At 38.0% G+C, this 14961-nt stretch overlaps 2 protein-coding genes across 14 annotated transcripts in view; one reads left to right on the forward strand and one right to left on the reverse strand.

Annotated features, from left to right (window-relative positions):
- KRIT1 (KRIT1 ankyrin repeat containing) overlaps positions 1 to 7261 on the reverse strand; it is a 38823-nt gene extending 31562 nt beyond the window's left edge. The window contains exons 1-3 of one of the 6 annotated variants that reach the window (XM_026505470.4): positions 6766 to 7261; positions 3278 to 3402; positions 2191 to 2350 (exon numbers count right to left, since the gene is read on the reverse strand). In XM_026505470.4, the coding sequence (XP_026361255.1) occupies positions 2191 to 2350; positions 3278 to 3379 (262 nt within the window). In that variant the 5' untranslated portion in view covers positions 3380 to 3402; positions 6766 to 7261. Of the gene's footprint in view, positions 1 to 2190; positions 2351 to 3277; positions 3403 to 6765 lie in introns of those variants that run through there. The other 5 variants (XM_044386473.3, XM_044386474.3, XM_044386466.3 and 2 more) reach the window with 5 other exon arrangements.
- Positions 1 to 14961, forward strand: part of ANKIB1 (ankyrin repeat and IBR domain containing 1) — a 248689-nt gene that overhangs the window by 96134 nt on the left and 137594 nt on the right. For 5 of the 8 annotated variants that reach the window (XM_057304106.1, XM_026505429.4, XM_048212863.2 and 2 more), the window contains exon 1: positions 7293 to 7827. The exons of 2 other annotated variants lie outside the window; for them this stretch is intronic. The gene's annotated coding sequence lies outside the window, so the exon portion shown is untranslated. Of the gene's footprint in view, positions 1 to 7291; positions 7828 to 14961 lie in introns of those variants that run through there. One more of the 8 variants, XM_057304103.1, reaches the window with a different exon arrangement.

Raw genomic sequence — 14961 nt, forward strand, 5'->3', positions numbered from 1 at the left:
GTGACAGAGTTTGGCTAATTCATAGCAAATTATGACTGGTCTGTCTTAGCTCAAATATGTGATTTGGATATATGTCTCAGGAATTTGATCTCAGGATATATGCTGACTACTATAACAATTTAGCAATAGTAAAACAAGTCTAGATGAAAATTTATCAGAGAAGGCCCAGACTGAGGTAGAAAAGACCGACAAATTTGTGGCATCCAAAAAGAGCCATTTACATGCCTGGATCACCCATAAAGATAGTCCCCTTTTTAGCTATAGATCATTTTATTAAAAAGTCAATCTGATAATTAGGAAAAGGAGATTCTCTTTGTGGGACTCGGAATTTATACCAAAGATCTGTAAATTTATGCAGTAACTTATTTTAATCTTGAGTTATAATGCTAGAGCTCCAACCATTCGGGCCCTATTGGGGAGGGTTACCTATTGGAAAGGTAAAAAATGGTGAATGATACCTCCAAAAATTATGAATCAGAGGCTAACAGTTTAGCTATCTCTACGTAACAAATACCCAAAATAATAACTCGAATCACAGGATTCAGCCCTATCTCTGCAACAAAGACTTTTTACTAAAACAGATGAATTAGACAATCTGTAGAAAGATTAACAACAAAAAAAAACAATAAGCTTTAAAAACCCAAAAAGTAGGCATAGAGAGGTATGTCTTACCTTATGAACAACTGTTTTCAATAGCTATGTGACTGAAATTAGCTTTAGCTTCTTAATAATAATGCCTGAATCTTGGATATAGTTTATAATTTCTCTAACTTTTAACTGCTACCCACTTCTTATGAGGCTACAGCCTGAGAAAATTATCATTAATTTTTAAACAGTTTCCTAGGCTATATATTACCTAATATTTTAAATGCGGCCTCAACCTCTCAAGGTTAATGCTTCAGTAATTCAGTTTGGCTCTTTGAAAAGGGTCTTCTTCCTGTGACTAAACAGGAAGAAACCTCTGCTACCTTGCAACTTATAGGATTTTAATCCATGAATCTTAACTTTCACTTAGTTACGGAGCAAGGTTTTTAGTTTCCCCTGTCCTGAAGTAGAGAAATAAAAATAGTAGTTCAAAGATACTTAACTAGAGAACTATACCTCTAGCAAAAGCGATTTATATTTTCTCTTTGTTTTCAAGCCATTCTTTGGTTTCCTATCTCTACTGAACAAATCATTAACACTGCAATTTTTTTAACTATTTTTCATCTTAAAAAAACATTACAGTCAAGTTCTTTCTTTTTTTTTTTTTTTTTAAGATTTTATTTATTTATTTGACAGAGATAGAGACAGCCAGCGAGAGAGAGAACACAAGCAGGGGAAGTGGGAGAGGAAGAAGCAGGCTCACAGCAGAGGAGCCTGATGTGGGGCTCGATCCCATAACGCCGGGATCACGCCCTGAGCCAAAGGAAGACGCTTAACCGCTGTGCCACCCAGGCGCCCCCTTTTTTTTTTTTTTAAGATTTTATTTGAGAGAGAGAGAGAACGAGCTGGGGTAGGGGGTGCAGGCAGAGGACGAGGGACAAGGAGGCTCCCTTCTGAGTAGGGAGCCCAATGTGGGACCGGATCCCAGGACCCCAGATCATGACCTGAGCCAAAGGCAGACACTTAACTGACTGAGCCACCGAGGCCCCCCATAGTCAAGTTATTTCTTGAAGGGCTTTGCTACACCTTAAAAGAAGTTTTCTGAGTCTTTTTCAAGTTTTTTTCTTTTGAAGATTTTACTTATTTATTTGAGAGTGAGAGAGAGAGAGTGCATGCCCGTGAAAGTGGGGTGTGGGGGGGGAGGGAGAGGCAGAGACTCTCAAGTAGACTCCTTGCTAAGTGTGGAGCAGGAGGCAGTTGGATCTCACAACCCCAAGATCATGACCTGAGCCAAAACCAAGAGGTGGATACTTAACCGACTTAGCCACCCAGGCACCCCTCAGGTTTTTTTTTTTTTAAATGGAAGGGAACATAAAAAGAAGTTGAACCCCCCTTTCTTTTTTTTAAAGATTTTATTCTTAAGTAATGTTAAACCCAACATGGGACTTGAATTCACAACTCCATGATTAAAAGTCGCACACTCTAACGACTGAGGTAGCCACGCAACCCAAAAGAAACTGATCTTAATATATTTTTAAAAATATCTTTCTCTACAAGCACTTAAAGCAAACTCTATTTAAAAAAAAAAAAAAAAAGGTTTCCTACCTCTAATACCCTGGTTTGCAGGAGAAATTGGTTTGGTGGTTTCTACTACATAATCCAATATGCCTTGTGTTACTTCACTGTTGCCTTGAAGTTTAGTTTCCAACAAAACTTTCTTTCTCTTTTTTTTCTGTCCTTCGATAGGAACTTCATGCAACAAAATCTTAGATGAGAAAAATTTAAAGAAAGAAGGTTTAAAATAAAGTTTACTTGCCCTAGAATATAATAAGCCAGAAGTCTTTCTTAACTCCAGCCTCATATTAGAATATCCTGGGAAGCTTTTAGAACAACAGCAATGTCTAGCTTCATCTTAGACCTGTTAAATCAGAATGTCTGGGAAGTGTGGCCCCAGTACTGGAAGTTTTAATTATGATTAAATGGTGCAGCCAGGATTGAGAACTAGTAAACCAGAGCACTGCTGAAGCAGCAGCCTCCTGAGAGCCTCTGCAATATCCTTTAATAGGTTTCAGATAACTAACCTTAAAAAAGCAATTTGAGCAAAGTGTTAGAGAAATTAGTTGGAGTTAGGTTAGAAGTATTCTATGATGCTTGGAATCTGTTGCATAGAAAAGATAATTCTGTTTTAGGGTTTTTTTGGGGGGGTTTTGGCTTCAATCATGTTTACTAATATATTTAATAAAATTGAGGACTACAGAGAAGTAACTTAATTGCTTAAAACTTTAATTAAAGGTACAAAGATATTTTAAAATGAACTGTTAAAAAGAGTTCTTTAGGGAAATAACCAAGAACAATATTTACATTGGAATTTGGAATGAGCGGACTTCTGCAAATTTTCTTTAATTTTTGAGAGCCATTTCATAAATTGTACTAAAACTAAATCTATACGTTGTAAGGAAGACTCAAAGGACTACTTTTAATATCTAATAATTTATACCTATCAATCAATAGAAAAATGGTCAAAAGGCATGCAACAGACAAAAAGACAGTGATGGGCAGAGATCTAGGAGCATCAATTCTACCTTTTCAAGATCTAGGTTGTCAACAAGAATTTAGAAGATATGATAAGACTTTATGTAAATGAAAATGGCATTCAATGGTAGCAAATCAAATGTTAGTAAGTTGTTCTCACTTCGTATGACTTAGCTCTGTATTCCCGAGAATTGAGACTGGCAGTATTCTTTGGACGAATAACAGCAACATACGCATCTTCTATGTTTTCTGAATTTCCCATTGCTTTACCAAACACAGAAATCCCTTGAAATATTAAAAGACATATAATCAACATAATCACTTCAAAAAACAATTTTTAAAATAACATGTTTGTTTTTCTATCTTGGAATATATGTACTACCTAAAAGGCAAGCCAGAGATGACTGTATTTTAATCCTGAACTATTCAAAACCTTAGCTTTATAATTTTCAGATTTCCTCTTGGTCCTTTTTTCCTTTTCTGTGAAAGGTAAAAAAACTTTATTGGAGATACATACTTTTGTATGTTAACAGCATAAGAATCTGCCTTTTGGACCTAAAAAAAAGTGATATGATTATAAAATGTCTTCCAAATACTAAGCAAATAATGACCTGAAATAGTGATTTGGAATACTACACACTTATTTTCCATAAATAACACAAGTAAATGTCATATTGTTAATAGTCTGGAAGCGGGAAATAGGCAGCTGCCATTGACATTCTTTCCAAAATCTTTAGAAAGAACTTTGATATTTGACATTTGGATAAGCTAAAGTATACCTTATAACTTTCCTTGGAGACACCTATCACAGAGTCAAAAACATGTGGTCAGTGGATAAAATCTTTCTGATGTTGACTTACGAATATTTCCCATTTCCATTATCAATTCCCTAGATAATTCCAACATTTTCTCCCTAATATATATTTTACACACACACACACACACACACACACACACACACACACACTTTTCCCCCCAAACTAATTTTAAGTATCCATTGAGGAATTTCCAACAAGCATTTGTATTTCAAGCACTACCTTCCTTGTTTAAAAAAAAGACACTGTATTGTGAATACACCGTATAACAAATGTAGCACAATTAAACAAACCTTTTTTTCTATTAAGCACCTAAAAGAGAAATCAAGTAATCCTTAGTTTTCTAAACACAATTTAAAGCAATCAATTCCTGTGCTATCAACTTATATTTAAAAAATAATCTGGGAAAATGCTTTATTAATTTTAACTCATCATTTCTCTGGAATATTTAGTACTCCACAGTACACTCAGCTTTTAAAAGATAAACAAATATGATTAATAGAAAAAGGCATAATCGTGAGGATTATGGTATTTTGCTTTTATACCATTTAATGTAAACATATACCTGAAAGATTCTAACAATTGATTTTCAAGAAATATTCCTACTTGAATATTTGAAATATACATATTCCATGTAACATGAAAGAAGAAAACAAAGGCTTAAGTTAGGAGAAGAATAAAAGTTACTAATATATCAAGGCAAAACTGCTAAAGCAGAAACACATGCAGAGGGACTAGAAAAGAATAACAAGCTAAAAATAATAGAGAAAGGTAGTACTAAAGTTAGCAATATGTTTAGACTGAATTTTAGATAAAGTTTCAAATGACTAAGTGTAGGAAATAGGTGACATTTTGTTATGGCTCATTCTGTTCTGAAAAATGCTTAGGTATACATGATAATGTTCCAAGCAATGAGGCCTTAAAATATGCAGAAGTGGTTCTCAATTGGGGTACCCTACCTGGGATCATTTGAAACTATGTAGGGACATTTCTGGTTATCTCTATGACTGGGAAAGAGGAGGAGTGCAAATGTCATTTAGTCCCCATGGGGCAGGCTTGTTAACATTTCTTTGCTATACCAGACAGTCCTGTTTAACAAAACATAAATTGTATCTTCAATAAAATCATTTGCTATATTGAGTACTGACGAACAAACTAAAGCCTTTTACACCAGAAAAAAAGAGAAGATTCAGTATGTGAATATGGGTATTGTAAATTTAACAAGCAGAAGTCAAAGCTGACAAGAGGATTTACCAGTTTGCAAAGTACATGCCAATAGAAATTACCAGCAATGATCAGAAAGTGTATTTTCATAAATAAAAACAAAGAAATGGGACATTATCTTAGGTCTCTGTAAAATGTTCGTGAGACAGAAAATGACCCACCTTCTTCCACCCTTAAGCAATGGTTCTCAATCTTTTAAACCCATGTCAACTTTAAATAACCAAACCAAGCCAAACCCACAAAACCTTTCTGTCCACATAGTTGAAAATCATTGATAAAGCATATTTTATTCCCTCCAGCCAAAGTGATTTTATCAAGTTGTCCTTAAGTTTTTATTGCTTTTGTTTTCTGAATATAACATTTAATGTTTTTAAAATAATGTGAATAGCTAACACCTACAGCGCTTATTATGTGCTATACACTATGCTAAGTGCTTTATATATATTAATTCATTTTATTCCCCTTAAACCTAATGAAGGTAGATATTATCATCCATATTTTATAGAAGAAAAAAAAAGCTGAGGTGAAATAGCTAAGTTACTTGATCCTTCCACATTCTCCTAGAACAATTCACTATTGTAAAACATTATAACATTAAGAAGAAGAAATGGAGACTAAATGTCAGTAAGAATTCCTCTACAGGGATTTGCTGACCATAAAAATATCATCCTTTTGCTACAAAGAGAGGAGGACATATTAATAAAGTAGAATAGGAGAGAGCCATCCGTGCTACTTTTAAGTCAGCTTGCTTTCTCCTTGTCCCCTCCAATTCTATTAATCATCACTCACCAGGGTCAACAAGTGTCACTGATAATTTTCAAAGACTTTCTTTCTGTTAAGTGACATTCTGTTCTGTAATTTAAGATATTTAATAATCTTCAAATTGTTTTTGAAGGCAATTACACTGAATTCGGCTAATAGAGAAGGAACTAAGTAATAACTGGCATTGGGAACCAAATGAAATCCCACAGTGAACACCCAGGTTATTTAAGGTTATCTGGAGGATCATGATTTCATACTTAGGGTATCTGAATATGCTCTGTATCAGCTGCTGCTGTAGTTCTGCAACCCAATTCTAAGGGAACCAACTAATACAGTAGCATGGGGTTAAGAGGCAAAGATCATGGAGCGAATTGTTTTTATATTGTTAAAAAAAACATACTTGTATTTTTGGCATTTCCCCCAAATAAGATGAGGCCATCAAAGCAGTTAAGAGACTGTAGATGCAGAGATAAAGACGCATTTGCAAACAAACTGAAAGCACACAAGCTCTCCAAGAGAGTGAGAAGGGAATGGGAGTGAGATTCCGAGGCCAGCTACATCAAAGATTTCTTTTGAAGATAAAAAACACCACCAATAAAAAGCAAAGAAAGCCAAAAGCCTCAAAAGATGGAAAGAAGTGTAGAGGCGAGTTGAGCTGGAATGACAAGTTGTGAATAGCTTTCCCTGAAATGACAAAAATAAATAATCTGCCTAAGTTTTTCCTCTGTCACCACCCATCAACGTCCACTACCAGGAAAAGACGTGCATGCCTCTTTGCTCAAAGAGCTGCCACCCCAAGAGTTGCTTTGGCTTCTTTGTTACTACTTGTAAGAAATAAATTCCTTGCCTGGAGAAACTAGATGTGGAGATACTTCAGCCTCCCACCTCTGTTTTCTCTCGCTGGAGTCTGGTTCTCGCTCCTCCTCGTCTCACCTGTGAGGGCGGCGGAGCACCTTCGGGGCCGCTACATTCAACTCACGGGGTGGGACAGTCACCTGCGGGGCGGGGTGCCGTCACCGCTTTCTCATTCCTCCTTCCCTTCTGTTTCCCAGCAGCCAGGCCTAACTTCCTGTAACAGGAAAACCCTTGGTGGCCACCAGAAGCCGCCAGACGTGTTCGGCCGCGCTTCTCAAAACGCGCCTCAAGAGCCCGGTCTCTGGACTCAGAGAAACTCTTGCCGACTAGTTCTTTATCGTCCTTCCCTCACCTCGCACCTCAGCACGATATCACCCTCTCCCAAAATTCGGGGTCTCCAGGTCTTCGAAGGCCTTTGCTTTCCATCCCGCCGCTACCGGGGCGAGGAAATCACTTCCGGGTTTACACCCTTTGCAGCGTCGCGGTTGGCGGCGGAAGAGCTTCCGGGTCGACGGACGAGCTGCTGCCGTTCCTGCTGCTTCCCGCTGGGGCTGCGGGCTGGGCTGTCAGGGGTTGGTGGCGGCGGCTCGAGGACAGGGGTAGCACCGGCCAGCACGCCAGCGGCTGAGCCGGCGGCGGGGGAGGGGAGGAGGACGGCCCGGGCTGCGTGCGCGCGCGCAAGGCTTGAGCATGAGCCGGACTTGACCGCGAGGCGGAGGCAAAAGCCACCGCCCCCTCTTCCCCTCCCTTGAGTGAGGCGGCGCGGCGGCCAGAGAGGGATGGGGGGCGCCCGCCCAGTCTGAACCTCGTCGCGGGCGCCTCCGTCTCACGCAGTGTTCCTCGTGGGCCTCTAGTGCGCACCCTCAACCCCAGCAGCCTCTGCCCAGCCGGCGCACCCGGGCGGGCGAGGAGGGGGCGCCCGCCTGGGTGGGTGGGGCGGGGAGGGTACCTGAGGTCACCTGCTCAGCGCGAGAGGCAGAGGCGGCCACGGCGGTGGCAGAACTGCATAGCTGCGGGGTCCACCCGACCCTTACCCTCAGCCTGGGAAGTAACCGTAAGTCTCATCTTCACCGTACGAGTGTGTATGAGGCTATCTCAACCCTTTTTTGGGCTCCGAGTTCAGCGCTGCCTAGTTCACGCCCTCACGGGTCTCCCACTAGTGTGTCTCCTTCCTCTTGTGGAGAATTGTACCCCTCTCTATCCCTATCCTTGAACAGGCAACACCCTCTGTCGGTCCTGTGGGGCTTTTCTCCCAGCGAATTTGCAGGTCTCAGTGGCGCGTCCCATCCTCCCCAACCAGATGCATCTCCTTGTCCCTCTGTCCTCAAAGATGTGTCCTCCCTCTCTTTCTGTCTATATCCCAGACCTCGCAACCTCCTCCGCCCATTTTTTGAGACGTGGAAAGCCACGGGTTCGGCGGATCTCGTGGGCTAGAGGGTCTTGAACGGATGGATGAAAGTGCTCTGCATCGTTGTAATGGGTGGGGATAGGTGCAGATAGCTCTGATGGACCTTTATTTTTGCAGCGTCTGCCACCAAAACAAAAGAATGGGTCGCTCCCTGGACCTTCATTCCAATTCCTTCTTAACTGTGTATAAGCTCTTTAATGTACATTGCTGTTTGAGTTGCAGGAAATTGGAACTAGAGCTGTAATTAAGCGTCTCCTGAAGAGGTTTTAAGAATTAGTCTCACAAGCTATTCATACGGAATTGGCATATTAAATAATCTTGTATTGGAATGAAGACCCATTCCAGAATAGATTTGCTAGTAGCTAAGAAATGAATGTAAAAACAAAGGCCTAATAGTTCCGTTGTTTTTCTGTCTTTAGATTTTTAGTGTTTTGGATTTACATTTAGTTCTTAGTTTACGAAGTGTGTGTGTGTGTATGATGTGGAAAATTTTGTATTGGAAGGTTTTGAATTGTTAGTGGTTTAAAAACTCTAAAGTGATTTTTAAAGATCATGTCAGATTGTATTTGGTAAGATATTGTCATTAATTTCAGAGAGACGTTTTTTACTGATTTAGATCAGCCACCTACAGATGTTACACACTTGTGCCTATGACCTTACTGCTTCTTAGTTTAAAAAAAGAAATTAACTGTGAATGTCTTCAGTGTGTATTTCCAGATTTCAGGCTAGGCATTTTTTCTTTTTGAATTTAGTTTGCTATTTAAACTGCCACTACAGAACTTTCCAGAAATTAGATTAAAAAATAATTCTAATGCTGTCAGTGACTGAACAATAGCTCTTAATATGCCTTCATGCTGATGACACTTTCCAGGGCACTATAGGAAGTAAATAATAATTTAAGAATAATTTTGGTCTGCATATTGCAGTTCTTTGCTACTATTCTGTAAACTGTTCTGTAATGTAAACTGGTAGCCTTGGTTTATTTTTTTTCTGAAAACATAGTCATTGTGTTAAGAAAGGTAGATGTGTTTAATGATTTTTATGGTTGTTTTCAAAACCTTTTAGCACTTGATTTGGAGCTGTTACTTGATTTGTAACTTTATTGTTCACAGATTTTAGTTTGAAGTAGGCTCAGGAGGTGTAGCTCCAACTGTCTGTCTGGAAGTATACTTTATTGGCTTGTTTCAGAAGCCAAGTGCTGTACAGAGTTGAGTGTATTATTACAGGTGTGGTTTTGCTTTTCAGAAAATTGATGAGTTTCCAAATGTGAGTGAGGTAATTGGCCATAACTTGGTAGAGTCTTTTGTTGTTGTTGTTGTTGTTGTTGTTGAAGTCTATTGATCCCTGTTGTCTTTAGAAGTAGTGTGGGGAAAATAGCACTGTATTTTCATATTACACTTTTTCCCTTGCCAACTGCACTGGGAATTTTGAATTTTCAATATGAAAATGTTCCAAAACCATGCAGATTATGCCATAAGGATGAGTTCTAACAGGTGGCTGCTGAGACAAAAGTTTTTTTAGTTACTCTTTTGTACTCCTATAGCACTGCCCACTTTTGAGAGAGCTGATTTTCTTTCTTTCCTCTTTCTTTTCTGGAGTGTGCAGTTGAACTTGTGAAAGTGAAATCTGTGTATTTACAATGTACTTGTAAGTGAAAGTTCAAGCCAATTTTCATATATAAATAGATGGAAGAACTTGAATTAAGCTCATCTGAGTCTCTTTGAATGGAAGTTAGAAAAGATTCCTCAGTGCTTTGGGTGCTTTCTTCCTCTTTGAAGATGAACACAACATTTATTTAGATGAAATTTTACTCTGAGGATGAACACATTTATTTAGATGAAGTTTTAAAATACTTTTCTGTAATATTAGACTTATATGTGACACATTTGCCAAAACAGATTTGAAAGTGGCTCAATCATTATTTAAAAGACCAGTCTGAGAAGAGTTTCTGTGTGTGGTTTTAAAAATGCTGATGTATTTTATTTCCTTTCTCAAAGTGACTTGCTTAGGGAATAATAATTTTTGGACTTTACGTTTATTTTTCAGACAATCTCAGACTACCTTTTTTTTTTGCTTTGAGATAACATACTTTCATACTCACTTAATTTCGGTAAACTTTTATTGAATGCCTACTGTGTATGCCAGGCACTATGTTAGATTCTGGGATTACAAGTATAAATAAATTACAGTTGCTTTCCTCATTGAATTTGCCAGTCTAGATGTTTAACTGTGATTCTATCCATCTGCCTTTACGGACATCTCTAATAGGTTTTGAAGTCACTTTATCGTATTCGGGGGTTTCATATCCTTTCTATAAGAATAAATACATTAAATGCCATTTACGAGTGCTTCACTTGTACTAGCCGCCGTGCTAAATGCTTTATATACATAATTTCATTCAGTTCTTACAACAGTCCTAAAAAATATTTTATCTCTGTTTAAAAACCATACAGATTCTGATTTAAAGTAATGCTGAATGTTATTTTACTCATATAATATGCTAGAGAAGATTCAACCTTAAGATTCCTCCATAAAAAAGAAGTTGTAATATAGTTATAGCAATTTTTAATTCTCTAATAATGCTTTGAATAGATTTTCATTTCCTAAGGTATTAATATCATTTATTTTCTAAAGTGCATGCATTATATACTATCAATGTAATATTCAATAGTTGTTGAAACTTTAGAAAAGACAGTTCTGAAGTCATTATGGTTAACTGTAATATAGATCTTCAGGCATATGTAACTTTTTTTTTCTAGCTCAGCAATGGGACCAACAACTTATAAAATATATTTAAAAATGTGTGTATTCTCCAGGAAAGATAGGGTGTTAAGCTATATGAAATCTATTCAGCTTTTTGAGTTTAATTTTGACAACCATCTAATGTCTGGAGAGTTTTGGTTTCTGCAATGAAAATGTATTCCTTCAGATTTAAAAATGATCTTGCTCATCTATTAGAATATATGCTTTACCAGCAATTTGATATAGTTCAGTCTAATCATTTTTCAGACCCTCTTCACATTTTTTAAAAAGATGATCTTCCACTGTCAACTATTTTCTCCAAAAACCTCATTTGTATTCTAAACATGTTATTCTGTTTTTGTTGTTTGTTTTGTTTTTAACATAAAATCTCAACAGTTTGCCATTCTTGAGGTTAAGGCCTTTGCCACTGGTTACACACTCTCTGTTTTTAGAACTATCGAACAGATAATATTCCTCCTTCAAGTTCCTAAGAAAAGTAATCCTTGATGTTTTCCTGTCCCCAGTCAGACATATTTTAACTTGACACAGACAGTTTTTTCCTTTCCATGTAGCAGAATTCTTGATACTCAGGTCACTATTTTCTGATTGGAACAATATTGGGAGTTCCTGTTTTAACAATAACTAAATTATAAATGTGTTAAGTGCTAGGACCGTAAAGATGAGTAAGTCAAGATTCCTTTCTTGATTGAACTGTAAAATGCCTATTGAAAATGCATGAAGAGAAGGGAACTTCATTTAAAAACATTGAGATGCTCTTCTGCAAATAAGCATAAAAACATTGTCTTCCTTCTTAATCTATCCCCTCAAAGTATTGTAAAGGAATGTTTGTAAATAAACATTTTAAGCCAGGGTTTTTGTTCTATTTCCTAACCTCGGGCAGAAAAGATGATTTACAGAAAAGATGACTTTCTCTGACTTAAAGAAAGATACCAGAACAGGGTAAAGAACGCCAATATCCCCTTCCCTCAGATTTCACCATTGTTAATATTTTACTGCATTTCTTCTATTGCCTTTCTCTCTGTTTCCATACATACATTACATACATATGAGTATATGTGTGTAAAAATACATGCATACATACCCATTATTATAGTCTTTTTCTGAACCTTTTGAAGTAAGCAGCAGACATGGTGTATCATCACCTGTAAACTCGAGTGTCTATTTTATCAAAAGCAAGGCCCTCTCATATAACCAACATATAACCCTCTAAATCAGAAAATAAGCATTGGGACAACACTGTTGCCTAGTCCAAGAACCTGTTCATATTTCATCGACAGTTGGAACAATATCTCTTTATTTTCTGGTCCAGGATTCTATCCAGGAATACATGTTGTGTTTAGTCGTCATGTTTCTTCAGACTTCTTCAGCCTCATTTTTCCCTCTTTTGTGTCCATGACAGTTTTGGAAAGTACAAGGCCCAACATTCTGTAGGATGACCCTCAACCTAGGTTCATGTAATATTTCCTCGTGACTCCAGTCAGTTCATGCATTCCTGGCAGGAATACCACAGAAATGGGTCTGTGCTCTTCTTAGCACTTTGTATCCAGAGGCATATGATGTCAGCCTTGCCACTGCTGATGATTAAAACGTCGATCAGGGGCACCTTTGTGGCTCAGTGGGTTAAGCGTCTGCCTTCTGCTCAGGTCGTGATCCCAGGGTCCAGGATCAAGCCCTGGGTCAGGCTGCCTGCTTAGCTGAGAGCCTGCTTCTTCCTCGCCCTCTACTGCCCGCCAACCCCCCATCCCCCCGCTTGTGTGCTCTCACTGGCTTGCTCTCTGTCAAATTAATTAATTAAAAAATGTCGATAATTTTGGTATCCTTTTGTATTTGATCAGTATTTGTGGAGAGGTATTTCAAAATTACGCCAGCATCTTGTTTCTCATCAGGAGTCTCTAGTCACTAGCCTTAATGTGGCTATCAGTGAAGACTCTTACCTTAATTAACCACTTCTATGATGATTGCCAAATGATATCACTCTCTTATTTCTTCTACTTGTATTAGTTGGGATTTTATTGTGAAGTGGAGCTTTCCTTTCTCCCCCACTTAATTGTTTATTAGATCAGTAAGGACTCATGGATTTCTATTTTATTTAATTTGTTGTGATTTGTTACTATTACTTATTTTGCTGTTTAAATTGTTCCTGATTTAGCCTGTGGGAGCCCCTTCAGGGTGGCTCCTATGCCTATTTATCATGCTCCCATCTCATTCATTGTGCATTTCTGGCAGAACATGCTGTTCCTTGTTCATTCGGTACTTTGCCTGGTCTAGCCCTGGAATCAGCCATTTCTCCAAGGAATCCTGTTTGGTCTTTGTTATTGTTGTTTGTTTTTGTAAAAGGTGGTATTTAAAAACAAAGATTTAGGGGCTTAGTGTGCTCATTGCTACTGGGGTATCATTACTTATAGGAACTAGGAAATGTATGACTCTGAGTATGGTTTGTATATACAGGTATATGTAATACACACATATATATTATCCATAATTATTTCTGTACCTGGGTGTATATATTATTAAACCATAAGTTTGTCCCTGTACTTTCAATTCCAGTCTAATACTCCAGGGTTATTTCTAGCCTTCTTCCTTTCCACATTTATAAATGTGTGGAAGTAGGAAACTTGGTTTCACATTAGTCTCAGTGTAATTATCATTTGCCCAGTTGTTTGACTCACTTCCTTAGCATGTTACCATTCTCCCTGCCATGTAGACCATTTTTTATCACCCTGTGTCACTGACTTCTGGGCCTGCTGGCCTGTGCCTTTTTGTGAATCTACAACCCCTGACTGTGCCTACAACTCTGTGCCACTGCCCATCTCCACACAAAACCCATTTATCCTCACCTCCGGCTGGTTGGCTCACAACTCTGCTGGCCTTCCTAACATGCCCTCAGTGCCCTTTATCCGCAGCCAGCGTGCAGACTACTTTACATAGCTCAGTATTTCATTAGTTAATTTTTAAGTGTATTTCCAGGATTTATAAACATACATATATATGATGAAATGTGTACATAATTTCCCCACATAAAAATGATAACATACTATATTAAATGTTCTACACTTTGTTTTTCAATGACTGTATAGTATTCCTGTGTGTGTGTGTGTGTGTGTGTGTGTGTACATCCAGACACACTCACTCCTACCTACCTGTGGTGAATGATTAACAACCATAAATTCCTTCCTTCTTGGTATCCATTCCCCTTTGCAATGTGGCTTTGCTGCTTCTGTCTTTTGGGATAATCTATTTCTCCATCTCTTGAGTCTTGGTTGACCCTGTGATTTGCTTTGACCAATGAATATGGTATAAGCCATGTGTGAGATCTGGAGGTTAGTCCTTAAGAGACCTTCAAGGGATGATTTCCTGCAAATCCCATATAAGGAAGCTGATCTAGCTTATAGGAGGATGAGAGGTCTCTCAGAAGTGAACCAAGACTCCCCAGTGGAGAGCATCTACCAACAGACATGAAAGTGGACTCTTCTGGATCTGCTAGCCCAGCTGACTCTTTAGCTGAATGTACCCACAGAGGAACCAGAGGTGAAACCAACAAAAAAAAAACCCTGCTCAGCCAGCCTATAAAACTGTGAGAAATAACATAATTGTTTTGAGGCATTAAGTTTGGGATGTAGCAATAAGTATCTGAAGCCATATCTGTGTTCATTTTCGACATCTAGGTTGTCTCTAATACGAACTGTATTGCAATGAGTATCGTACACAGTACATGCCATTTTAATTTTAATAAATAATGCCAGATTATGTTTCAGAAATGTTATAATTCTTATTGCCATCCGAGAGTATTTCCCCCAGAAACTCACTATTGCTGATTTTTTTTTTTTTGGCAATAAAATGAGTAAGAGGTTTCTTTTGGTGCTGAATTTTGCATTTCATTAACTTTATGAAGCTGAGCATCTTTTGATACATTAGTTGGTTCTTTTGATTTTTCAATTCTATGAATTGCTCATTCATATCTTTACTCATTTTTTTTCTATTGGATTTTTTTCCTTATCAATTTTTTAGTTCTCTTTT

The sequence above is a fragment of the Ursus arctos genome, unplaced genomic scaffold (assembly GCF_023065955.2).
Source record: "Ursus arctos isolate Adak ecotype North America unplaced genomic scaffold, UrsArc2.0 scaffold_3, whole genome shotgun sequence".
NCBI lineage: Eukaryota > Metazoa > Chordata > Mammalia > Carnivora > Ursidae > Ursus > Ursus arctos.